We start from the raw sequence: 27,711 nt of genomic DNA on the forward strand, positions 1-27,711 counted from the left end.
GCCTATGCAATATGAATTCCCACTTCAAGCTAGCCTTCTGGTTCCCAACATATCATTTCTTAACGTCTGTAAAAATCGTTCGACCTCAGTGGATATACAAAACCTGTATAGCACTACAATCAACACCAATTTTCCAGATTACATAAAAGTATTTACCGACGGATCAAAAACCCCAGACAAAACCAGCTGTGCCTTATGGATGCCATCGTTAGACATCGAAGCATCCTTCTCCTTAAATAAAGCAAGTTCCATATATTCCGCGGAAGCATACGCCATACATGAGGCTTTGTTATTAGTAAGAACCTGTGAACCTGGGAAATATATAATCATTACGGACAGCAAATCGGTCCTAACAGCCATTGCATCCCAAAACAATAAAAACACCCATCCCTCTATTCTCGAAATAAAGAATGAGGTGTATCAAATGTCTGGGGAGGCTTTCACCGTTCACTTCCTGTGGGTACCAAGTCATTGTGGCATCGATGGGAATGAGTACGTGGACTCTATTGCAACGAATCACAACCATACCGACTCATGTCCAAAATTATATTCATCGGACTTAAGACAACAAGACAAAACTGCGGCTGTCACATCCTGGCAGGAAAAATGGAACACAGGTATATACGGCAGACGATTTTATTCATTCTCCCCTAAAGTCAACTGCAACCCTTGGTTTCGAAACATCAAAATGCCCCGAAGCGTCGCAACAACCATTACGAGACTTAGGTTTGGCCATAACCAGATGAAACAACATCTCAGCACTGACAGATGTGATTGTGGTGACATCCAAACCGTGGACCACGTCACATTCAATTGCCCAGACGTTAACCTGAGCACAAGACGTGCTCTATTACAGAAACTGCGACAACTCGGTATACATCAACCATCAATCGATGATATTCTTAAAACAAACAACATTAAGGCCTACCTGGCCTTATGGACTTATTACAAAGAAGCAGACATTAAAATTTAAATCAGAATCAACATTCAAGAACACAGAACTCCCAAGAAAAATTAACAAATCTACAACGTTCCCATGAAATACATTTATACCCATGAAAGTGGCAACATAGACTTAGTGTCTCATGTCACTTTAAATTCCACCCCAAACATGGTGGAATTGACATATGAAAACATATGTCTGAAGAAGAAGAAGACCATTTGGCGAAAATGTTGACAGTTTACATTACAAAAAAGTTGCTTTGTTGTAGCAATTCGCCGATGCATCTACCTTTGTAATGTACCATGCGTCTACCTTCATAATGTTGCTTATAGCCCGTTTCCACGGTACGTCGTTCGTTCTCTATTCGTTGTTCGACCCTCAAATACGAAAAAATTACTTGATTCCCCATACAAAATTCTGAGAACGAACGACGATTTTTCTACGTTGTTCAAGTAGAAATACTCTCCGAACAACGATAAAATATGTCCCATCTCTAACAAATGAGAGCATTTATCGAAATAAATTAATTATGACATGTCTAAATTCAAAATTGAAAAATTTGTTGAAAACACAAAAATTTTTAGAAAAAGGAAAAAGATGAATGAAAATTAATGAACTAAACATTTTATATAGATGCAGAAGGAAGATGGTTGTGTTTCCTTCTTAATTCCACACACATTTCTTGTCCATTAGTTCAAAATCGCGTAAAAAGTCATAAACAAAAAGGAAACAAATTACTGAAAGTCTGTATACACAAACATTGTTTTGACATGTCTCTCTCTCTCTCTCTCTTTAATTTTGAAAATAGAAACATATAAAAATATATTGAAAATACAAAATTATTCAGAATTTATGAAAAATATGAATGAAATGTGTGTAGTTAAATATAGAAGATGCATTTGAAGAAAAATATATTGCTTTTCCTATTCATTTAATGTATATTTTATGTGTTTTCGGTTCAAATTTTCGTGAAAACAAGGAAACAAAAATGAAGGAAATTTTGTTTATGTTTCTGTTAATTACGAATGGTGTCGTGGAAACGGGTTAATTCGTGTACGTCGTTCGACAGGCGAACAACGTAATTGAAACGCTCGTGTGAACATGACATTAAAGGACATAGCGGTTTCCAAAGTTCGATTACCGGTTACTATCCAAAAAAATCGATAACATTCGGTCTGTTCCTTTACTTTTGAAAATGGTAAAACCGGCAAAAGTAGTAGAAGTTGTAAACTGCTCCCATTTGAATGGTATGGTGTCCGAGAAGATTCTTGCACGAAAAGGAACAGAGCTATTGCTTGAACGTTTTCGGTCGAGACTTGTCATGCCGTTTTTCGAAAACTTATTCACGAGCAAATTCTCGATCGAATCGAATCACGTAACTAGGCCCCTGATTTGTTGATTTGAATTTGTTATAAATGTTTTCTTGTTTTTGGTGCAGCATTCTCTCGGGTGCACTTTCAATTTTAAAAGGCACACAAAACTCCTTTTAACTTATCTGTCAATTATTCTTAAAGCAAACTTGTAAGAATATGAAATGTGTCATTTGTCCGATACCGATCAACATTTAACTACCGAAAGGTTGTAAAAACGGGCCTATGTTCGGAAAAAATACTTACCCAAGGATTAAACATGCAAGTAACTTGCAGACAGTTGTGTATACATATTATAGTCGAAACTTCAATTTTTTCAAACTGACACTTGCATGTGTAAACGTTTGGAAAAAAATTGAAGTTACTTTCAAAGCACTTACATTGATTACTGACAAGGAAATTTTGTCGGAAGTGGGGTTGTTAGTTTGTGTGGCAGTGAATATGTGTGAGTGTATTGGTATTTTTCGAACTGTCACTTGCATGTGTAAACGGGGGGTTATATAACCCCTAGAAAATGTATTTTTTTTACGTAAAAACATTAAAACACAATTTTGAATTATTTATTTTTTACTTTATTTTTGTTGTAATTTTTCTGTTATAATTACTGGATCATCTTGTATATGTATAAATAGATATAAATGTTATTGTAAATATAAATGTTATTACATATGTATTTTAAATATTATACTTTTTGTTGTTGTTATCGTTATTTTTCCTTTGCATTAATTATTATTTAATTTAAAAATTAGAAATGCTGGTGTTATCGTGATTTTACCTTTTCGTTTCTAAACTTTGTTAATTTTGAAAATAATAATATCAAAAAAATTTAGTAAATACAAATGTTTCAATACTGTATAAATAAAACGAAAGCTCTAAATATTTAACTAATACAATTTGTGTATTCCTTTTTTTTTTTTTTGGAAAATAAAATTATGTATTTGAGCCCAATGGAAAAAAACTCCGAATATCAAATGTTTATTATTGTTAATTTGAGAATTGTTATTTTTTAATCTGTATTGAGTTTTTTGTTTTGATATTGATAATGTGTATTTATAAATTGTTATATTTATTGATTGAAGAACAAATAATAATGGTTAGTTAATATCTGTTGTTTGTTATGCATGTTTGTGTAAGTGTGTTGATTTTATTCTTTTGATGTGGAGGGGGGTGTGGTGTTGTAGCTTGTTGGTGTTTCCATATATTTAGAAAAATCTACGTTTTCTTGAGATATTTTGTAAAAAAAAACATTATTTTAAATTTAATTTTTTGTTATTATGTCTTCATAATATGGCAATTAGTTGATTTCAAGTCTTTTGTTTTCCTTATCTTTTTACCGAATTAGATTGGAAGTAAAATTTGAAAAGTTCTGTTATTTTATTGATTGTTTGGTCAGAGGAGATTGTTTTTCTTTTTTGTTAATTTATTTTTCTAATGGTTGTTTTGTTTTTTATCAGTCTATATTGTAAGGACTTGTTCCCTCTTAAAAAATGGGCCAAAGCTAGAGAGCAAAGTCGTCGTCATGTGAATGTTTTGGTGATGATATAGTCGAATTGTGTTATAAGAAAATAATTTCTAAATTGTTTGTTAATGTCATAAACATTTTCAATGCGGTTTCCGATTCTTAAAATGTATATAGAAAAGTCGCCTAATTAGATAATTTATATAACAGTATCAGCTTCAGTTATATGCCTAGGTTTTGTATAAAAATATGAAATTGTATAAAAAACACCTTTTATACGCCGGCGATAACCAATAGCGTTCCCCATCAATAAAATTCCAACTTGGTTCATAATTCTTATAACTGTATTCGACTATATATATATATATTTCTTTAGCTTATCTGTGTGTGGAATATCAAATATAAGGAATGGAGTTGATTTCATTTACAAATAGTTTTGTATATAAACAGAATACTTATTTAAAGGAATATGGTGTCTTTTTTCGAATGTAAAAAAGAAGAATACAAAAGTTAAGTAGGATAGGAAACATTTGATGGTTAGAGAGAGAGAGACAGTTGCTAGTTATATAACAGAGCAAAAAATACAATATAACATAAAATACTATAGACTAGACACAAAAATATATTTGTTTTTTTTTTTATAAAGGAGTTTGATGTTTTTTCTTTGTTATTTTTGGGGGGGAAAAAGTTGTAAATTAAATCTAAAGTTGTGTATTAAACAAATTTTTGTTTTTTTTCAAGTGTTGTTGTAAAATAGTTAGGTTCTCTTAAATTTTTCTTTAAAACTTAAAAATTGTCATGGCTGGACAGAGAATCCCCAAAGAGATACAGATTGAGATGTGTTAAGAGAGAGAAAGAGAAATAAATATGCCATAAATTATATCAAAGCAAAAAAAATCTTACACTTATTACAGTTTATCTTGTCTTGGCTTAAGCAAAAACACTGAAACATGGATAATGGTTAGTATAAAGGAGGAGTTTTCTTTTTTGGGTGTGCTACCCTTGTTCTTAAAGGATCTTAGGTGGGGGTGGAGAGGAGATCATAATTTTAATTTTCATATAAACAAGTACCTTAATCTAAAGGGGTTTACTAAAAAGACTTCGTGTTTTTTTTTGTTATAAAAAGAAAGAAAACTTATTCTTGCCATTCATTCTCATCAACACCTTCCATATCATCCTGTTCCAATTTGGTGTTGTATTCCATGCGTGCACTAACCGATTTTTGTATCTAAAAATAAATTTGTGGGGTATTTAGTCGATATGATAACTTATGTTGGCGTCGTTTATTTATTTTGAAATTAGTAAGAGTGAGTCCTTACCTCTTTTTGCTTAATTCTATCAGTATCAAATTTATTTATGAACTGATCATTTGAAGTTGTAACGTTTTCGGCACGTTTAGTTTGTTGACTAACCACAGGTTGTATGGAGGACACTGAAAAGAGAAAACAAAATAGTAAAATAGATCATTATAATTTTATTATGGGAAGTGTGTGAGGTGATGAAACCAGGGATGCCAACTGTTTCGAGTAGTGATAACAATAGAGGATAACCTCAACCAATACCTCCCTAGACTGTCAAACTTTTTTAAAAACAGGAACCTAGAGTTGTCACTCCCAAATCTTCAGCCACACTCTTTACGACAAGTGAACACAAACCTCAATATACACATAAATGAGGAAAACATTCTAACTGTCAAAAACCCAAAGACTTTTGACAACACATACCAATTCAGCAAGCAAGCTGAGCTTACAGAAAATAAAACCCGAGGACGAAACAAGATCCTCAAAGCTCTTTCAGGCAGCACGTGGGGCAAAGACAAAGAAACCATAGTGGCAACCTATAAAGCCATAGGGCGCCCACTTCTTGACTACGCTACACCAGTCTGGACCCCATCCACAAGCGATACTCAGTGGAATAACTTGCAGACTGTGCGAAACTCGGCACTAAGAATTGCAACAGGGTGCCATTCTAAAACCCCTGAAGAACATCTGCACTATGAATGCAAGATGTTAAATGTCAGAAGGCATTCCACCCTTCTAACGAAACACCATCAATTGAAATGTACCTCCCCCAATCATCCCAACCACACCACATACATGAACCCCCCCCCCCCTCCGAGAGACAAATCCAAATAAGGCACGACTTTCGCAAGAACAAAAACACTCTGCCCAAACTGGACCCAATAAGCGAGAAAACAATTCAAGAAGCCTGCAAACAAATACACACTAACGTTGTTCAGGAGTCCATAAACTCATATTCCTTCAGTGTGGTACTCGGAGGTAGACCCCCCACCCGTTAATGATGAAGAGAGAAACCTGCCTAGAGACACGAGTTGCACCCTATCGCAGCTCAGGTCGGGACTCCCGAGGTTCCTCAACAGCTACCTTTGCCAAATCAATCCCGAGATCTCAGATCTATGCCCCAAGTGTGACAGCTCCCTCCACACGACAAGGCATCTTTTCGCGTGTCCGCAAAACACTACGGATCTGACACCTGAGGCACTATGGACACATCCAATCCAGGCAGCAATCTTCCTTGGATTGAATGTGGAATAGTAAAATGTCACTTTCTCTAATTTTCAGATTTTCTTCTTACATATTTCTTTTCTATACTTTCTTTCTCCCACCCACATACATACGTGGAAACTCCTTAGGGGCTACAACAACTGTTTCGAGATAAAAATCGCTTCAGACCATAGAACCATAGATCTGTAGCGATTTCGTTTAGTTTTCGTTCTGAATTCGGAGCGACATGTTGGAAATAAATTTCCCTTCAAATATCCCAATGGAATTTCTTCACATTTCTGGGCGAATTCGATCCGAGTTTGCTCAAACCCTGCATACAACTTTCGTGACGATTTCGCATTCGAAATTCGTGCCGATATATAGCAGATATGAAGCGGTAGAAGGCGCGCAACTTCCACAGGTCCCATTCGGAGATCCACATGGCGCCAGTCTTTGGGTCTAGCAAGACAAGGAAATAGGTGTTCTGTTGCTGTTCTATCAACGATCGTATCTTTTTTTTCATTTATCTGGAGTCCAGATTTAAAAAAAATTCTACAACCTACACTTGGATGATGTCTCTATAAAGAATCAGGAGACAGAGGAAAGTTCGATCCGATTTTGCTCCACATTCCGTTCCGATATTATTTCAACCCCTACATAGAACTTACGCTACGATTCCGGATCTAAAGCTGATATGATCCTGCAATCTGGACTGGACATAGATAATCAGGAGACAGCTGAGTGGGTTTTAACCGGTTAGTTAAACAAATACGGCGTGTGGTAAGTCCCAATCTACAAGCAAGACATACGTTGGGTGCCGAGCTGCCGATTCGAGTACAATAATAAATGAGGCGACTGCATCGTGCGAATCTTAATTCGGCTAAAACAGCTGATGTTTGTTTTGGAAGCTGACGTTGTTTTGCAGCGATGGATGAGGTCGGCACTCACACTTTACCTCTGAACTGTCTGCGCAACTGCATCAGTATGAATGTATTCAAGCCAACCATTATGGGCTTGTTGATCAAAAGCAGGGTCAGACAATGAGCGCACTTTGCTCTCAGTGAGCGTAGATGTCAGTGTATTTTATGTTCACTGAGAGTAAAAGAGAACACTTTGTCTGACCTTTGTCTAGAGGTTATCGTTTATATCTTTGGTCCGCTCTCTTCAGATGATAAAAATCTTCCCTTCGCAGTGTCCTGTTTACCAGAACTCTTCATCGTCGAGGCTCCCAAGCAGTCACCACTCACTCCTATTTACCCCGACAGCTGCGGGGGCAGTCACCGGCAGAACGGATCCACTAGCTGTCGCCTTGTGTATCTGTTTTGTCCGTGACTGTCCCTTTTTCCGCTCTGACATCGAGACGGGTGTTACCTTTGTGGGTAACGATCGTTGTGATGTCTTCGGGGCCGGAGGCATCCTTCTGCTCGTCTCCGCCGCAGTCACCGCTGCTGTCCGCAAGGAGTTCGAGCTGCCTGACACTTCCGAGTTTAGTTGTTTCTCTGGAACCACTGCACTCTTACCAGCCGTTGGGTTGGAGTGTGCAGTCGTTGCAGGAGTCGGAATCTGATAAACCAGAATGGGGATCTTCTCCATGTGAGAGTACTTACGCTGAAGTCTCCTCGCAATTCGAAGCCTCACACCGATTAATCGGAATTCATCTTGACTAACCTCAGTTAGGAGGGCTTTGTCATCGAATTTGTTGCAATATTTGGCAACTCTTTTATATTCATGCCAATCCTTCTTTTCCTTGGCCTTACTGCCCATGTTTGTTGAGGTCATAGTGGAGGGTGTCACTTCCTCCAGTACGACTTATCCCTCCATGGCGTCTTGCCTCGGGAAAGAAAGTCTATCGGTTCCAACCGATGAACTATCCCCCAGGGGAGTTGGACTCACTAGGGTGAGGTTAGAGATCCCCCCTTTTACTGAAGAGAGTGCTCCCTGGGATGTCCGGGATGGGATGACTGTAACATCCATCTCTTCATTCGTCTTCCCAGTTCCAGGGGGGGGGGACTCTCCCGACTCAATCTGTGGGTCTCTCTCTGCCCCAGGAGATCGAGCAATTCCCTGTTCTGCTTGAGGATATTTTGACTAATTTTGTCCATTGTCGAGGTCGTCAGGGTCTTGTCCGCGCCCAGGGATTTTTGTGGTCGTTCCATAGTCGCACTTGGTGCGGCGTTGTCCATTGTCGTAGCTAGGGTCGATATCGAGGGTGAAATTGTTTTTGTTGTTGTGGGGTTTTTAGTTTTATTTGTAATATTATCCATAGAGAAAATGTTTATTGGGGGAGTTGAGGACACCCATGGCATATCCCTCCTTACCATAACTAGGGCACTAGTTACTCGTGGATGTGCCCAGGTATCCACGAGGCTCCGTTCAAATACAGTTGGTACCCTAACTGCAAACCGTAGAACACCGATGGGCACGAGGTCGCTTGACTCCCCTGTGTTAGGGGATCTCTTTTGAGATAGGAGATCGAAACCTGGGATAACCTTTGGTCGTACGCAAACTTCTATTTCCCAGGCAGTACACTTGAAGTGCACTGCCTGGTCAAGAAGAAAATTGCGATCTTAAGCCCCACATCGCTTCAAGATTGCTCTCCCCCGGTGTGTGGATTAAACCCATCACATATTTCCTCGACGATAGGACCCGACGCCAAGATCGTATATTCATACGCATATATTACGATATCTATGCCGTCTTGAATGTGTGGAATTCCTTCCTTCGGAAACTCCGTGTTTCAATCTACAGGACTTCTTATTTCTCAATTCAGCAAACACGACTGGAGGGATATCTTCTCTTAAGATGGTTGACGTTATCGATCGAACATCCATGCTGATGTTGAGCAACTGGGAAACAACTTAACCAGGGCGATCATGAATGTACACTCCCGGTGAGTTTTGCCTTTCTGCCGCTTCAACTTAAGAGAGAAAGTGAGAAAACTCACGGCGAGTTGTTGTTCATGATTGGGCTGATTATCATGGGTGATAATCTTCGCCACTGGTGACACAGGGAAATCAGCGAGACTATTCTGCCCACTTTTCAGGCTTCTGGTGCAATGTGGGTGGATAACGATAGATTCAATACACTTGTTAAATACCCAACTCCAGGTTCATCCTGTTGCTTAAGAACCAGAACTAAGATTCTGTGAGGGCCCAACGCTTTATTTATTTATTTATTTATTTATTCAATTTAACATGTATAACAAAGCCAACAGGCCAATTAATGAAATACAAAATGCTTAAACCAGTGACTCACTACTCCAACAAAAGGACAAACGTCCAAAATAAATACAATAGTAACATAATGAAGAGAAAAAAACTTAAAGTACTATGGGAATCTTTGCAGTATCCCTGTTGGATTATACTTATCCGTTCACAAGATGGATTGAAAGAGTTTTGTTTATTAAGATTAAACAATTTAAAAGTAATGAGTTTATTGAATGTTAATAAAATGATATTAAATGGAGTATGTAATAGAATGAATTGATTAATGTAGTAAATAAAATGAATCGAATGGAGTTTATGATTTGCTCTCGCCCGTCGTTGCGATTGCGCGTCGTTGAATACACGTCTACTCGGTTAGACTTCTTCGCTTGCACGTCTGCACGGTTTGAATGCTTCTCTAACACTAACTTGTGGGGGTTGTTTGTTATGTTGTGGTAGGCCTAATTTTCTCTCTTCCTACAACTCGGCCATCCTGCAATCAGGTATGTCGTCATCACTTAGGTTATCGGGCCATGGTTTCATGTATTCGGCGCAAGTTGTGGTATATCTCGGTCCTTCACTGCTACCAATTTTGATTACGTCGTAAGTGTTGTTTGATTTAACTTTAACAATCTTGTATGGTCCTAAATATTTTGGTTTGAGCTTGAGTCCTCCACCAAGCTGGGTTCGTTTAATTGCTACCACGTCGTTCTCGTTGTACTGGTTCGCTGGTTTACGTTTCTTGTTGAAAACACGCCTATTTTCCTCCTGTACGGCAAGAATTTGTTGCTTTGCAGAATTTCTTATGGATTCTCTTTGTTCGTCGTAAATAGCAATAAGTTCTTGATCGAGTAGTTCTTTCAAATGTAAGTCTTCTTTGCTTCTCATCTTCGTTCCAATTAGCATTTGAAATGGTGTTGTATCTACACTTCGCTGGTACGTCGAGTTTATAAGTTGTTGTACTGCACTAACATGCTTATACCATTTAGCTGGATCGTCAATACTTAATTTTGATAGTACGGATACTATGATGCTGTTCAATCTTTCGATTTGACCATTTGCACGAGGAAGTCCTGTAGTTATCTTGATATGAACGATATTCTCGTCTTCACAATACGTCTTGAATTCATCACTCGTAAGAGCCGATCCTCGATCTGATATAATTCTCGCAGGATTACCAAAAATAGTACTTTGTGTTGAAAGTCTGGAAATAGCGTCTTTGGCAGAAGTCGTTTTTGTGGGATACAGCCAACAAAATTTGGTAAAACTATCGATAACGGCAAAAATATGGTTGTAAAGTTTACTTGTTGATTGAAGAGGTCCAAGAAAATCTATGTGGTACGTGTGTAGCGGTGTATCGTCTTTAGGTATCGGATTTAATTCGCCTTCTTGCTTACCACGCTTTCTATTCAAAATAACGCAAGGGATACAGTTCGATATCTGTTTCTGGATTCTCTCTTCTAATTGCGGAATGAAATACTCTTTTGCAATTATCTCTTTGGTTTTCTTTACGGAGAAGTGTCCTTTCTCATGAGCAGTCCTAATAATTTCACTACGCATTCCTTTCGGTACAACTATCAGTTCGTTATCATCAACCAGTTTGTACAAAATGTCTCCTTTTATGAAGTAATCTTTATAGTCTGGCTTATCTTTCAAAATTTCTCGAATGGTGTTTAGATCTTCGTCTTGTATCTGTAAGCGACTTATCTTCGACGTCAAATTCTGTTCGTTGATTATCATAATCGGTTGTCTGCTTAAAGCGTCGACATGTCTCATCTGTGTTCCGGGACGATGTTCTATAACATAATCATATTCTTGCAGGAATAATACCCAACGTGCTACTCTGGTACACAAATCCTTTTTATCTAACGTCTTCGCAAAGGCATTGCAATCAGTGACTATTTTAAAACGTATTCCGATCAGGTAAACTCTAAATTTTTTCAAAGCTTGTATGATTGCTAGCACTTCTAGTTCGTAGCTGGTGTATTTCCTCTCGGCGTCGCTGGTTTTATGACTCATGTAATAGACTGGATGAAGTAAATTGTCATCTGGTGACTTTTGTAAAAGCACAGCCCCGTATCCATCTATTGAAGCGTCTGTATGAACTTCAGTCTCATAATTCGGGTTAAAAATCCTTAAAACAGGTACGTCGCATAAAATCTGTCTAAGTTTGTTGAAAGCTGTTATCTGTTCAGCGTCGAATCTAAACAGAGCATTTTTCTTCTTTAAGTCGGTTAAAGGTTTTGCTATCAACGCGAAATCTGGTATAAACTTTCTAAAATATCCCGCTAATCCAAGAAACCTTTCTACTTGTTTAATATCTTTCGGTTGCGGATACTTCGCCATAGCTTTGATCTTTTCTGGTGTTGGTGAAATCTGTTGATTCTCTATTATGTTACCAAGAAACTGGATTCGTCGTTGTAGAAAATGACATTTCTTAATGTTGATGTCTAATCCATAATCTCTGCATGTATCTAGAACTCTTTCTAAATTTGATACAGCTTCTTCTTCGGTCTTCGCTGGAACTATAACGTCATCAACGTAAGGTAACGCTACACCTTCTCGCGTTAAGTCTCTAAATATAGCATTTACATGTCGCTGAAAAACGGCAGGTGAGTTACTTAGTCCAAAAGGTACTTTAAGAAATTGGAATTGTCCGTTATGGGTAACAAAAGATGTATATTTCCGACTATCGCTGTTGACATTGACATGAAAAAAACCGTTGCGTAAATCTATGGTACTAAATATCGTCGCTCCTTGAAGTCTATCGAGCTGGTCTTCTATCAATGGCAGTGGAAAATGATCTTTAACGATGACTTTGTTTATCTTTCTATAATCCACGCAAAGTCTGTGTGTAGAGTCTTTCTTCTTGACTAAAACAATTGGACTACAAAATTCCGATTCCGATGGTTCAATGATACCTTCTTCAAGCCATTTATCTACTTGTTCGTCAACTATTATTTTCTCTTTCAAGGGAAGTCTTCGTGGTGTACAATATATCGGATTGTCGTCAGTCAGGGTAATACGCATTTCTACATTCGTCGTTTTGATCTTCTGAGGTTTGTAATTCTGGATCATATTCTTCACTTTCAGGATTGAATCTTCGCTAGCTTTAGGATCTATATTGATGTGGTGTTCGTCGTCGGTACAAACGTCCATTTTCATAATACTATGAGTCTCATCAGATACTGAATCATTTACCTTTTTGATTTTCACGCCATCAGCTGTAATACTTATTTCAGCAAATCTGCAAAATTCTTTTCCTAAAATTACCTCGACGTCGGTTGAAGAATTGGGTACTACATGGAATGTCAAATCATATTGTTCATGGTCTATTTGCACTTCATGGTTAAAGTTTCCTAAAGGTTTAACTTTATTCGCGTTCGCGTTTTTACCGAATCCGACTAAATGAAAGTTTGATTTCAAAAGTTTCGGTTTGCCCAATCGATTATATAGATTTTCGGAAACTATATTGAATTTACTACCTGTATCGAATAATGCAAGTATTTGAATGTCTTCACGAAATTTAACATTTTTTCTCATTATATCATCTGCAATTAATCGTACATTTGTCTTTTCACTTTTCAAAGGGCAATCTTTTGATATGTGTCCGAATTTGTCACAATTAAAACACTTTAGTCCTTTTCCTTTGTCCTTACAGTATTTCGACGAGTGTCCTTTATTTCCACAATTAAAGCATAACATGTTTTTGTCACTTTTAACATTAGATTTATCGCCAGAGTGTTTCGTATCGTTATTGTTTCTGAATTTAAACCACATTGTTTCATAACACTTAAGTTTTTCTTTAAATTCTGTTAGATTACGCGCACCGTATAAAATTGCTTTGTTCGAAATAGAGTCTTTAATACCGTCGATACAATATTGAATTAAAGCACTGTCCTCTATAGAACCACGAGATGCTAATTCTTTCATATGTAGGAAATATTCATGCACACTTTCGTTTTTATTCATTTTTCTCTCAGTGAGTAGTTTATGTAATTGAGCACTGTTCATGGATGATCCAAATTCGCACAAAAGGGCCTTTTTTAATTTGTTCCATGTTGTGATTCCTCTTTCGCTTGAAATAAATAATTTAGCTAATCCCGTCAATGATTTTTTCGCGAATACAAATTTCTGGAAATCATCCCAATACATAACACTAGCCATTTCTTCAAATTCTTCGAGCCATGATTGAATTGACAATGTGCCAGATCCATCAAACAATCGCATTGAATCTTCTATGTCTCGAAAACTCATGGAAAATCTTGGTACATTTACGTTAACTAGGTCACACTGTTGTTTCATCAAATGTTCATCGTTACTTGTTTTGTTTTGATTATTATTAAGTCGTTTTTTCTGTTTAATCGCGGAGTTAACTTCGTTATTATTTTTCTCGTATATTTTCTTATTGTTGTATGTGTTTTTATTCTTCGTCACATTATCTTCATATTTCAGTGCATATCGTGAGGCGCACAAGTTAACTTCATTATGATGTGTTTGAGCAGGAACCTCATCATCATCACTATCATTGTCGTTGTCTTGTAAAAGTTCTAATTTGTTTTGAGTGTTGACTATGGTTTGATCGTTTTCGTCGTTGCTAGCCGAATTTTGTTCTTCATCGGTTTCATTCTCTTCGTTCTCCTCATCGTCGGTGACGTCGTCGTCATCACCCTGAGCAACATCAGCGGTCGTCAGCAACATCCCCTTTTTCAAATTTGCAAACACATGTTGAAACAAATCGTCTACGTCATAGTCGATTCCTAACAAACAGCAAATAGAAATAAGGTCTGATGTTTTCATGTGCGTCTTCACATATTCTGATTTGTTGTTGTATTGCTCCTCGTCGTCTTCACCAAAAGAGAAACCTTCAAAACTTCGCAGGCGTTTACGATTACCTCTGTCTCCTTCGTTCTCAAAAACAAATTGATGAAGCATAGTAACTGTCGTTTTTTTCGCCGTCGCCAAATTGTTTCTCACCAATGCAAAATCTCCGAGCATAGGCATTTTGACGGTTAACAATTTTACTTTTACACGTTTCTTTTCTTTTTAGCAAAATGATCTAGAATTTCTGTTTTTTTATGTCGAGTTTGCAGTTTGCAATGTTCACTTTTTATTATTTCGTCGAGTTTATTAACTTTACATTCGGGTTGTAATTTTCACTTTACATTCGGGTTGAGATTTTCACTTTACATTCGGGTTGAGATTTTCACTTTACATTCGGGTTGAGATTTTCACTTTACATTCGGGTTGAGATTTTCACTTTACATTCGGGTTGAGATTTTCACTTTACATTCGTTGAGCCACCAAATTTATGGGAATCTTTGCAGAATCCCTGTTGGATTATACTTATCCGTTCACAAGATGGATTGAAAGAGTTTTGTTTATTAAGATTAAACAATTTAAAAGTAATGAGTTTATTGAATGTTAATAAAATGATATTAAATGGAGTATGTAATAGAATGAATTGATTAATGTAGTAAATAAAATGAATCGAATGGAGTTTATGATTTGCTCTCGCCCGTCGTTGCGATTGCGCGTCGTTGAATACACGTCTACTCGGTTAGACTTCTTCGCTTGCACGTCTGCACGGTTTGAATGCTTCTCTAACACTAACTTGTGGGGGTTGTTTGTTATGTTGTGGTAGGCCTAATTTTCTCTCTTCCTACAGTACTATTAATTACTAAAAAATTAAAATTAAACGCGTATATCATAAATGAAAAACACAATGCATCACACAGTGAGGTACTACTCTAACAAAAGGACACATTCAGCATGTCCGAGGTAAGTAAGTAAATAAGGGAAATACTACAATCATTCTGAGATCAAAAAACTCGCTATAAAAAAACATTCCTACGTTCATCAATAAATGCAAACTGAAGCATACTATAGAACACAAATACACAAAATATGCATTTAAGCAGGGCTTGTGAAATGGTGAATAAGTCGTTTATAGAATGTGCTAGGGGAAATGCTAAAAATCTTGAGTTCAGTGGGAAGCATGTTGTACAACCGTGCCACACGAACCAGGAACGAAACATCCATCAGATGGTGTACAACTGGGATTTGAATTTGGTTGCGCCTAGATAACGAGCCAAACACAAATCCGTTTACTAAAAATAAGGGACATTGAAACTTCAGAACTTTAAAAAAACTCAGAAGCAAACGCGAATCAATGTAGGACTGAAAAGAACAGCCAAAAAACCTAACAACATAAGGTTCCATATGAGCACGGGGATTCAGCCTGAATACAAACCGCAAAACTCTGTTGATTGCTATAAGAATCAGATGCAGGTTACCCGAAGAAGTACCAGTATACACCTCAATACAGTATAGGAACACTGGCAAAACCAAGGCATGAGCCAAACGCTTCCTAACAAAAAACGGCAGGGCCAAATCCGTGGCATAAAGCGAACGCAGAGAAATATTAACCCGGGATATAACCATATTAACATGACTGGAGAAGCAAAGTTTGTCATCAAGCAGAACACCCAGGCACAACAACTCCGAAACAAAATCAATTCTCGCATTATTGTAAACGACAGTCACACAGCAATCAGGAAACGACGCGAAAAACAACGCCTTTGTCTTGGACGTATTAACGGAGAGAGAACTATGGATCATCCAACCATACAACGCCCGCATCGCACAATCAATCCTAGACTGAAGCACAGACGCGTAGCGACAATCACCTTTAAAAAGCAGTTGGACATCATCAGCAAATGCATAAGGTTCGCACCAAAACTGCAATACTGGAAAAAGGTCATTCAAAAAAAGGATGAAGAGAAGCGGCCCCAAAACCGAACCCTGCGGCACACCACTTCTGACCGACAAGACCGAACTATATCTGTTGTCAGCACAGACCATTTGGCTCCTACCTAAAAGGTAGGACAGCATCAGAGCGCACGCACTACGCGAAAACCCATACAAGGAATGTAATTTATACACCACCTTAATATGGTCAACCCTATCGAACGCCTTCTCCAAGTCAAGCGATAACAGTACACAGCCCTTGGTACCACCGAAACTGGAACGAATTGAGTCGGTGAGCCCCAACAAGAAAGACGCGGTACTCCTATTCCTCCTGAACCCACACTGGACATCATTCAGCAATCTATTCTCCTGCAAATGCGACGTTATCTGCGCCTTCAAAATATGCTCAACGACCTTGGAGCAGATTGGCAAAATAGAAATAGGGCGAAATTCCTGCAACGAACCAGGAACATTCTTCTTCTTCACAGGAACAATCTTAGCCAATTTCCAGCCAACAGGAAAGACAGATGTGGTTAATATAGTGTTCACCAATTGAAGGAAATGTGAACAAAGTAAAGGCATCACAATCTTTAAAAACTTAAGACAATACCCATCCAACCCAGCCGCATTGGATTTAATCGCAGCAAACGCGCTCTCCAGCTCCGAATAATCCACGCGCCGAAAAGAGAAACCACTTTCGCTGAAAACTACACCACTCAAGTCACTTAAGACGCTCGGACCAACAAGCTGGTTCAAAGCAAAATTAGCATTCAAGTCATCAACACTTCCGGCAAACTCGTAAGATTTATCCGAGGAGAATACATTGGATTTAAGAACACTCCACAACTCCTTACTACTCCGTTGATCCTCAAACAGCAACGAATGAGCTAAAAATCTTGCCTTCCTGACCACAGATTTTGCCTTATTCCTTGCTTTGCAAAAACTCTTCCAGTCCGCTACACTTCTTGTATGCAAATATTGTCTAAATGCCAAATCCCTAATTGAGTTGTAATACGATATCTCAGGAGCTCCATACCAATCATTATCAGAGCTCCGGAATAATTTCCTCCTTTTTTCGCGTTTCGAATTATATCTGCAAATCGCTCATTGTACATTGTGGTTGTTGTTGTTGTTGTTGTTGTAGCAGCATAAAAACCTACGTAGAAGCATAGGTTTGATGCTGGGCCGAAACACTATGGTTTCGGGTGAATCCGGTACGAAAGAACCCGCTGTCGTGGGAGAAATTGTGGTGGTGCCTCCTCGGTGCACACCCTTATGTCACTCTCTGGGCGCAAAACTACGCGCCGTTGAAAGTAATCCTTCTTTATTATTAATATTTATTTTCGGATTTTCTGACTCGAGGATGATTTAACCGTTCTCGAGTACCAATGTTACATTGCGTCTAACCACTTGTCCTCGCTTTCCAGCCTGTCAACCTCAAAAGCAAATTCCCTAACTTTTGGGTCTTCAGAGTTCGTACGACGATGTCCTTCTGCTGGTAAATTTGGTTTAATTTCGGGTTTCATTCAGTAGACATATGTATATGTAGCGAGCGTTGTGATGATGTAACGGAAAATTATCTCAGTTACCCGATGATTTCTAAATTCTCCCTTGCCTATTAGCTATGAACCAACAAACTTATTTCGACAAGAAATCGTCTCCATACTTACATGTATCCATGCCTTCTGGTTGTAAACTAATCTTCTTCGGTTTCTTATCGTTGGACAAGAACCATTCTTCGGCAGTCATTGTGGGTAACCAAGTGACACGTGTTGGTGGGAAAAGATCATCTTGGAATAATTCACTCTGCAAAAAAAAAGAGATAGGATTTCACATTAGAATTGAAACCATTCAGAAGGAAATTTAAAACAACTCACCTTAATTCTTGGCACTGTAAAACTCAATGGTTCAATGGTTGTATTTGTTAAACGATATGCTTTACAAAATTCAACACTTGCCACATCACAATGATTCTTAGTGAGGAAACTTAGTCCCTGATGCAACGATGTACAACGATGATGTGATAGCGGACAGATATAGGGTTCTTCGTCCGTGATTTCATAGCAATATATGGTTGAATCACCTTTGCCGGTGACAAATAGAGTTGAACTATCCTCATCATAGAAGGGAATAAGTATGGATGGTGACACATCCAAACTTGCAGTGTTGAGAGGAGCATTCAAACTGTCCGCCTTGTAGACACTGATTTGACGTTCAGAGACCCTGGGGGGGAAATGGAAGGAAACATTTGGGTTTAATATGAAAACCTTTTAAAGAAGCTTAAGATAATTTTCAAACTTAATTCATTTTTTTTAAAGAACAAAGGACAGGTTTTTATTTTAATTTCCAAGAGTTTCTCTTATTGGGCTTTGAAAAATAAAGATTATTTTATTTCATTTTTTCCGACGTTTCGTTGGTGTTTCCCAACATCTTCAGGGATAATTTATTAAATATATAACCTTTCGTCAAGTTTTTATCATATATCAGTATAAAAATTTACAAATAAAGGTGAAACACGACTAAAAACACCAACGAAACGTCGGATAAAAAAATGAAATAAAATTATCTTCAATTTTCATTAAAAACAAAGACTTTAAAGCCCAATAAGGCAAAGTCATGAAAATTAAAATAAGAAATAAAAAGGTCGAAAAGAATATTATGACAGCTTTTTATTTTTTACATCCGACCTTTGCGAGAAATCCTTTCCTTTAATGCGGGGCATACACTATGGGCATGCACGACAGCATTTGTAATGCGGGGCATACACTATACTGCCAAACTGCACTGCCAAATGAACCCTTGTGTACGTGTGTGATTGAATAGTGTGTGGCATTCCTTCAATCCATATTCCAAAAATGATGAATTTTCCTCCAAAACTCGATGTTGGGTTGAAGTTTTTCAATTTTTTTAATTTCCTCACAAATAATATTTGTTGTTTTCAAAAATTATTTGTTGGTTACTTGGAAAATAAACAAAATTCATCGGATTGAAAGGGGTTCATTTACAAAATCAAAACTATTTTGATTTCAATGCTGCCAAAACTACTCCCAAATACATTGACAAAAACTTCAAAATTTACTAATACTATTACAAATGCTGTCCTGCATGCCCATAGTGTATGCCCGGCATAATAGTATTAGTAAATTTTGAAGTTTTTGTCAATGTATTTGGGAGTAGTTTTGGCAGGATTGAAATCAAAATAGTTTTGATTTTGTAAATGAACCCCTTTCAATCCGATGAATTTTGTTTATTTTCCAAGTAACCAACAAATAATTTTTGAAAACAACAAATATTATTTGTGAGGAAATTAAAAAAATTGAAAAACTTCAACCCAACATCGAGTTTTGGAGGAAAATTCATCATTTTTGGAATATGGATTGAAGGAATGCCACACACTATTCAATCACACACGTACATAACCCCCCGTTTACACATGCAAGTGGCAGTTCGAAAAACACAAATACACTCACACATATTCATTGCCACACCAACTAACAACCTCACTGCCGACAAAATTTTCTTGTCAGTAATCAATGTAAGTGCTTTGAAAGTAACTTCAATTTTTTTCCGAACGTCTACACATGCAAGTGTCAGTTCGAAAAAATTGAAGTTTCGACTATAATATGTATACACAACTGTCTGTAAGTTACTTGCATGTGTAATCATTGGGTAAGGGTTCATTTGGCAGTGCAGTTTGGCAGTATAGTGTATGCCCCGCATTAGAGTATTAATTTTTAAACCTAATAAATCTGTATTCATTTTTCTATTGTTTTTTCACTTACTTATCGAATCCTGTGCACACAATATATTGTCCATCCAAGGCCCACACAATACGAGCACCTCTCGTACCAACTGGCCCGTTACCTTCACGTATCGGTGTTTCCGACTTCCTCGGATTGTATATGCGTATTTTGCCATCCTTGCTGACCGTAGCACCATACTTGCCACATGGACTCCAGGCAAAATCAAATATTTGATCAGTGTGACCTGTCAGGACACATTTCTCTTCCATGGTCGGTATGTGCCACAATTTAATGGTCATATCATAACTAGCCGTTAATAGAATATCCTGAGCCAAAGGATGGAAACGAATAAAATATATTTTATCCAAATGTGAATTCAACTCCTGTTCCGGTGTATTGGTTGGTTCGGTCAGACCACCTTCGGGTATGCGCCAAAATTTCACCATACCATCATCACAAGCCACAGCCAAACGTTTAGCATCAAAGGGATCCCATTGGAAGTCCATGATATTGTTACCATTCACCAACGAGGGTATAACACCATCGGGTAAACGTCCTGGTTTGCTTAATTCAAAAATGGCTATTTTACCACCGGGCCCGGATAGGGGTACGGCGACACGTTCATGATTTGCCGTGAAGCCATTACATTCTCCGGGTATTTGACGGCTTAGATTGCGCAAATTTTCAATGTGTGTAGATTTGTGACCTGGAGTGCCTTTGAGATGACGAAATTTGGAAACTTTGCCAAATACTGTGGAAGTTCGTTTGGTGGATGTGGTTATGGCCGCCTCTGTTGCCGATTTCTTAATGGCTGCTCCTGCTGCTGAACCATTATCACAAACTTCTTTGGCTGGTAAATTGCGGCGTTTCTCTTCCAGCAATTTACCTTCTGGCACGGAAGTACGTTTGATGTCAATCGAACCAGATTTTGTGGAATCAACTTTAGATAACTCACGACGTCTAAATAAAAATAAATTAAAAAAAGCAATGAAGAGATGCGTCTTTTACACATGTAAAATCTTTGAACCTACAATGGCACTGGTGATTGGGGCCTCTCCTCTGTGGTGCTCTTTGAATGCAATTCATACAAACGTCGCCTCTCGGCAATACTATTGCGGGCTGGTGAAAATCTACGCAATTCCGATTCAGCCTTGTCATCACCTTCGGTAGAATTTTCCGATGATTCGGAATGGTTTTGTTCAAAAATCTATGCAGAGATAAAGGTATTGGTTAGTATCGAAGGAACATTTAATAGAATTTGCAGCACAATAACAACCTTGTCGCTGGAATCTTCATCATCCAGTGAAGACTATTAACAACATACGCAACGAGTGTGTGAGAGCAAAATTGTGGTAGTAAAGAGCGTTTTTGTTAGTAGTTTGTATTGTGGTTAATATGTGTAAAGAGAAGAGATAGAATGAAGATATATTTGTTTGATTAGAAACAATTATTTTTAAGTTAATTAAGATTAGTTATAACAACAACAACAGTAAACAGTAACCAGTGAATCAGCCAATCACCACTTTTAAATGTCAACTGACGCATACTTACTTTACGCCTTTCTGACGTAGATAACGATTTTTGAAGTCCATTGTTTTCATTATTATCGCTTTCTGCTGTTGCGGATTCTGAAAAATAGAGAAAGAAACAAACAATAGTATTTTAAAACAAATGCATTTATGGTATTTTGAAGCCATATATGGCCAGGGGAAAAATTCCAAATATACTACAGTCTTCTTATAGAAGGATGATTCAGTCTCATATAAATATTCCCAGCAAAATGTTCGATGACAGATCATGAGTTGAATCATAGGTGCAACCCAGCAAAATTAAATGGAAGTGATTCCATGTGAAATCATGATTTCACTGGTTCTTTTGCATGAGTGCGAAAGGAGTCGTGAAAGATCCCATCTTTTTCATCGAATTTTCATGAGTGCAATTGAAGTCGTGAAAGGTCCGATCTTTTTCATCGAATTTTCATGAGTGCAATCGAAGTCATGAAAGATCCGATCTTTTTCATCGAATTTTCATGAGTGCAATTGAAGTCGTGAAAGGTCCGATCTTTTTCATCGAATTTTCATGAGTGCAATCGAAGTCATGAAAGATCCGATCTTTTTCATCGAATTTTCATGAGTGCAATTGAAGTCGTGAAAGATCCGATCTTTGTCACAATATTATCATGAGTTCAAATAAATTGATAAGTAACCGCACAATAAATTATCAAATACTCATATACCCGAATAATTGTGTATTTGCAAAAGTAATTGTTAAAATGAAAATAAAAGTCAGATGAAAGTGGTCGATAGTGGCAAAATTTATATATTTTAACTAAAAATACAATGTAAATTGATATAAAACAAAAGAAAAATATATTTTGTGTTTGGAAACCTGTTTCGTTTTGTGGATATTAAAAAGAAGTATGAAAAAGACCCGGTCTATAAACCACGAGCTTCCCCAGCCGACCAACACCGATATAGTAAAACATATCGAGCTGCAATTATTGGGTTGGTTGGGCCATGTTAACAGGATGGATAAATATGCCACCGGCATATGAATACGAGCCATTTGACGTTATGCGACCCGAGGGAACAAAACTCCAATGGAAAGATCACGATATCACAAGCATGGCATGCAAAGTGAGAGAAGCAAAGTAGGAGATCGGTAAAATAAGTATAAAAGAGACCATAACGTGGTAACTATTACAGGATAAGCTTTTTCTTTTGAAATAAAATAACAGAATTCAAATTTATACTAGATTTCCCAAACGATGAGCTTGGTTCAGAGATTGACACATAATTTATAGAATATTGGAAAAACGGAACCCCCAAGTTGAAAGAAGTATCTTGCAGCCATCGGAAGAGATAAATATGATATTGCAGATTAATATAATATATAATTTTGAAAATTACATACAAAATAAAGAAAAATAACATCTGGCGATACAAATCATCTGCGCATTGTATTCTTATTAATTCAACAAATTACATAATTGTATTGCGAATTTTATTTCTGATTGGCAAAAATCCGGATCCAAAGCATTGGTGCAAGAAGCCATGACGATGAACTGGTGCAAGAAGCCATGACAATGAACTGGTGCAAGAAGCCATGACAATGAACCGGTGCAAGATGCTATGACAATGAACTAGTGCAAGATGCCGTGACAATGAACTGGTGCAAAATGCCATGACAATGAACTGGTGCAAAATGTCATGACAATGAACTGGTGCAAAATGCCGTGACAATGAACTGGTGCAAAATGCCGTGACAATGAACTGGTGCAAAATGTCATGACAATGAACTGGTGCAAAATGCCATGACAATGAACAGGTGAAATCAGGTGTCACTCCCTTGTAAATTTCATCGGTGATTCACCTAAATTTGCACCTATGACAAGTCACTTCCCAGCAAAATGTTCGATGACAGATCATGAGTTGAATCATAGGTGCAAGTGACTTGTCATAGGTGCAAATTTAGGTGAATCACCGATGAAATTTACAAGGGAGTGACACCTGATTTCACCTGTTCATTGTCATGGCATTTTGCACCAGTTCATTGTCATGACATTTTGCACCAGTTCATTGTCACGGCATTTTGCACCAGTTCATTGTCACGGCATTTTGCACCAGTTCATTGTCATGACATTTTGCACCAGTTCATTGTCATGGCATTTTGCACCAGTTCATTGTCACGGCATCTTGCACTAGTTCATTGTCATAGCATCTTGCACCGGTTCATTGTCATGGCTTCTTGCACCAGTTCATTGTCATGGCTTCTTGCACCAGTTCATCGTCATGGCTTCTTGCACCAATGCTTTGGATCCGGATTTTTGCCAATCAGAAATAAAATTCGCAATACAATTATGTAATTTGTTGAATTAATAAGAATACAATGCGCAGATGATTTGTATCGCCAGATGTTATTTTTCTTTATTTTGTATGTAATTTTCAAAATTATATATTATATTAATCTGCAATATCATATTTATCTCTTCCGATGGCTGCAAGATACTTCTTTCAACTTGGGGGTTCCGTTTTTCCAATATTCTATAAATTATGTGTCAATCTCTGAACCAAGCTCATCGTTTGGGAAATCTAGTATAAATTTGAATTCTGTTATTTTATTTCAAAAGAAAAAGCTTATCCTGTAATAGTTACCACGTTATGGTCTCTTTTATACTTATTTTACCGATCTCCTACTTTGCTTCTCTCACTTTGCATGCCATGCTTGTGATATCGTGATCTTTCCATTGGAGTTTTGTTCCCTCGGGTCGCATAACGTCAAATGGCTCGTATTCATATGCCGGTGGCATCTTTATCCATCCTGTTAACATGGCCCAACCAACCCAATAATTGCAGCTCGATATGTTTTACTATATCGGTGTTGGTCGGCTGGGGAAGCTCGTGGTTTATAGACCGGGTCTTTTTCATACTTCTTTTTAATATCCACAAAACGAAACAGGTTTCCAAACACAAAATATATTTTTCTTTTGTTTTATATCAATTTACATTGTATTTTTAGTTAAAATATATAAATTTTGCCACTATCGACCACTTTCATCTGACTTTTATTTTCATTTTAACAATTACTTTTGCAAATACACAATTATTCGGGTATATGAGTATTTGATAATTTATTGTGCGGTTACTTATCAATTTATTTGAACTCATGATAATATTGTGACAAAGATCGGATCTTTCACGACTTCAATTGCACTCATGAAAATTCGATGAAAAAGATCGGATCTTTCATGACTTCGATTGCACTCATGAAAATTCGATGAAAAAGATCGGACCTTTCACGACTTCAATTGCACTCATGAAAATTCGATGAAAAAGATCGGATCTTTCATGACTTCGATTGCACTCATGAAAATTCGATGAAAAAGATCGGACCTTTCACGACTTCAATTGCACTCATGAAAATTCGATGAAAAAGATGGGATCTTTCACGACTCCTTTCGCACTCATGCAAAAGAACCAGTGAAATCATGATTTCACATGGAATCACTTCCATTTAATTTTGCTGGGTTAATATTGAGATATTAGGCAAATACGTTTCCCCATAATCATCAGATGATTCTTATAGGAAGCCAAGTAGGTTTCGTATAATAATAAAAATGAATATTTGTGGTCTAAAATAAAACTTTATGGTAGTATTTGTCGGAGTTGTTGCGTGCCACTAACACTCTTCTGTGCACGGAATGTTCTGGTTAGGTGCAATACTATTCTGTGCGGATGATATAGCGTGCAGTGATGTTCTTTTACAAAATGATGTATCTTGTTTAGATCGATGCACTTTAAGTCATTTTCCCAGTTTTTGAGGCAAAAAGTCGATTTTGCAATTATTAACACGTTCGCGGACCCAACAAAACTCATAGGTGCAAAAAATGACACCCAATTTTTTCGAAATTAATTTTTGCTAAACCTAGACTACTCACTAGAGTGGTTTTCAAAAATCGATGTCGGATTTTTTTATGCGGCACCCTCCTAAAATGTTTAGTTTTGTTAAAAATTAAGATTGCTAAAGTTTGAGCTCAATCGGAACATATTAACACGTGTCACTGGGGCCTCAAAGTTTCCATGGGCCCTTTATATAGCTAATATTAAAATCTGACTCGATTTTCAAAATTTTTTGTAGGATTACTTGTTTAGCCACTACAAAGAACTGGTAAACTATTTTCATCGATTGGACAATACAGACTACATTTATTGTCCAATCGATGAAAACAGTTTACCAGTTCTTTGTAGTGGCTAAACAAGTAATCCTACAAAAAATTTTGGACTCCCACAATCAGAACCCCTGCAAATTTTCACTGTAGCACAGTGTAATTAATAAAAAATATTATTTTCCACTTACTTTTAATTTCAATTTCAACGATAAGATCTGGTTTTGGGGCCGATGGTGAGGTGGCATCTGTTTCATGGGTTGCTGCTGGTGGTTCAGATTTTGAAAGATTTTCTTGGGATCCGGGGGCAACGGGTACAGCAAATACCTTATCAAAGGTAACATCTGCAGCATTGCTAGAGAAAGGTTTTGGACCCAAGCGTGGCTGGAAAAAAGGAAAGAAAGAAAACCAAAAATTATTTTTTGGAAACTAAACTACAAGCCAGAAAAAATATAAAAGATACAAGGTGGACAAATAAAAAAAGCCAAAACAACAAATAAAACAAAGTGCCAAGTTTTACCTACAATAGAAACCAAACTGAATCAAAAAAACTTATCAAAACTTTTAAGAAAAAACTCATAAATCGAAATCAAAAATTGTTGGTGCGAAAAAAACAAGGACAACAGCAAAAATCGCAAACCTTATAGGCACTAGCTGTAGTACGTGGTCTTGGCTTGGGCATAACTTTATTGGCATCCATTGGTAAATTTGGCATGGAATCTTGTAAGGAATTATTGCGTGAAGTACGAGGCATTGGTTTGGGTACTGACGATGAAGAATCCTCGGTAATTGGTGAATCTTGTGAGGGTGGACTGTGTTCACGACCGTGTCCACTTTCATCATCGTGCAAATTATTATCATCATCATAGCCAACACAGCCACCACCACCAGCACTTTCCTTTTCAGAATCAGTTTTATATTTTGAATCAAATTTTTTGAAAATGTTTGACAATTCATCGGTTTCAACAACTTCTTGTTTGGGAGATTTCAAGGACTTGGCAATAATTTGTTGTGTTACAGGATTGTTTGGGTGACTGCCATTGAATTGTTGTTGTTGTTTATCATCATGGGTAAGTTTTTTGTTTTCAATATTTTTAATGTATTCTTTTAAGTTTCCACGATGAATCTTTTGTGGTTATTAAATACATGATTATGAATACAAACAAATAGATAATGAAAAATAAGAGAGAGACAAGAGTTAGACAATTTCCACTCAACCGCTTGTGTTAGAGAACGAAACCCAAATATGTTTCAATATAAAGATCTTCTACTTACCACAATAGGTGCATCACCCAATTCACGTTTGGCAGGATCTAAACTCATTTTGGGTACAGGCATATTTGAGCCATTCATCCATTCTGCAGCTGTTAGTTCAGTGCGGTAACTAGCAGTATCGGGATATAAATCACTGTGGAAATCTCTATAAGTCTGTAACCAATTTATACACATTTGTTATATAATTTGCAAGGATTCGAAAAAAGGAGGGATTACACCTACCTTACGTGGCACCTGATACATAATTGGTATAACCATATTTGAGGTTAATTGTAGCACTCGATTAACTTCTCCCTCCATGACTTTAAGGGCCCGCTTTGGTATCAAACAAGCACCCTTTGTTTGTTCACCAGTATGTCGAAGACCCTCAATCAGATAGGGATCCTTATCGGTGACTTCTAGATAGTTGATTGTGGTATCACCCTTACCGGCCAAGAACAACATATTAGTATCTGGATCAAAGAGTGGCATTAATATGCCAGTTGAGCAATCCAACTCCAGTGTTTTTTCGGGAACCGAAAAGTTACGTAAATCACGTATTATGACTTGACGTAAACGGGCAGAATCAAAGCCAGTGGTTAAGATGCGTGACTGATTGCCCAACCACACAACACGTGAATCTTTGATGCTTTGATGGGATTCAGCTGACATTTGTATGGGAGAACCATTGACACGGCAATCTAGAATCCGAACAAATTTGTCTTTGCAGCTTGTGGCAATTACTGTGCCATCTTGACGCCAACTTGCTGATTGTATGACTTCTGGGTGTTCATTATTTGCTGTAAAACAAAGAAACCAA

The 27,711-nt window shown here is 37.4% G+C and overlaps 1 protein-coding gene across 14 annotated transcripts in view; it reads right to left on the reverse strand.

Moving 5' to 3' along the window:
* Window positions 1–4,495: 4,495 nt before the first annotated feature.
* pod1 (coronin) overlaps window positions 4,496–27,711 on the reverse strand; it is a 30,586-nt gene continuing 7,370 nt past the window's right edge. For 4 of the 14 annotated variants that reach the window (XM_073977966.1, XM_073977965.1, XM_073977968.1 and 1 more), the window contains exons 3-14: window positions 27,135–27,691; window positions 26,913–27,065; window positions 26,278–26,763; window positions 25,829–26,021; window positions 21,524–21,600; window positions 21,249–21,281; window positions 21,004–21,179; window positions 20,012–20,932; window positions 18,107–18,452; window positions 17,900–18,035; window positions 5,092–5,204; window positions 4,496–5,000 (exon numbers count right to left, since the gene is read on the reverse strand). In XM_073977966.1, coding sequence (XP_073834067.1) covers window positions 4,908–5,000; window positions 5,092–5,204; window positions 17,900–18,035; window positions 18,107–18,452; window positions 20,012–20,932; window positions 21,004–21,179; window positions 21,249–21,281; window positions 21,524–21,600; window positions 25,829–26,021; window positions 26,278–26,763; window positions 26,913–27,065; window positions 27,135–27,691 — 3,284 coding nt within the window. In that variant the 3' untranslated portion in view covers window positions 4,496–4,907. The remainder of the gene's footprint in view (window positions 5,001–5,091; window positions 5,205–17,899; window positions 18,036–18,106; window positions 18,453–20,011; window positions 20,933–21,003; window positions 21,180–21,248; window positions 21,282–21,523; window positions 21,601–25,828; window positions 26,022–26,277; window positions 26,764–26,912; window positions 27,066–27,134; window positions 27,692–27,711) is intronic. The other 10 variants (XM_073977971.1, XM_073977973.1, XM_073977975.1 and 7 more) reach the window with 3 other exon arrangements.

This window comes from Musca autumnalis, unplaced genomic scaffold (genome assembly GCF_047663935.1).
Source record: "Musca autumnalis isolate F117 unplaced genomic scaffold, ASM4766393v1 scaffold_3, whole genome shotgun sequence".
Taxonomy (NCBI): Eukaryota; Metazoa; Arthropoda; class Insecta; order Diptera; family Muscidae; genus Musca; species Musca autumnalis.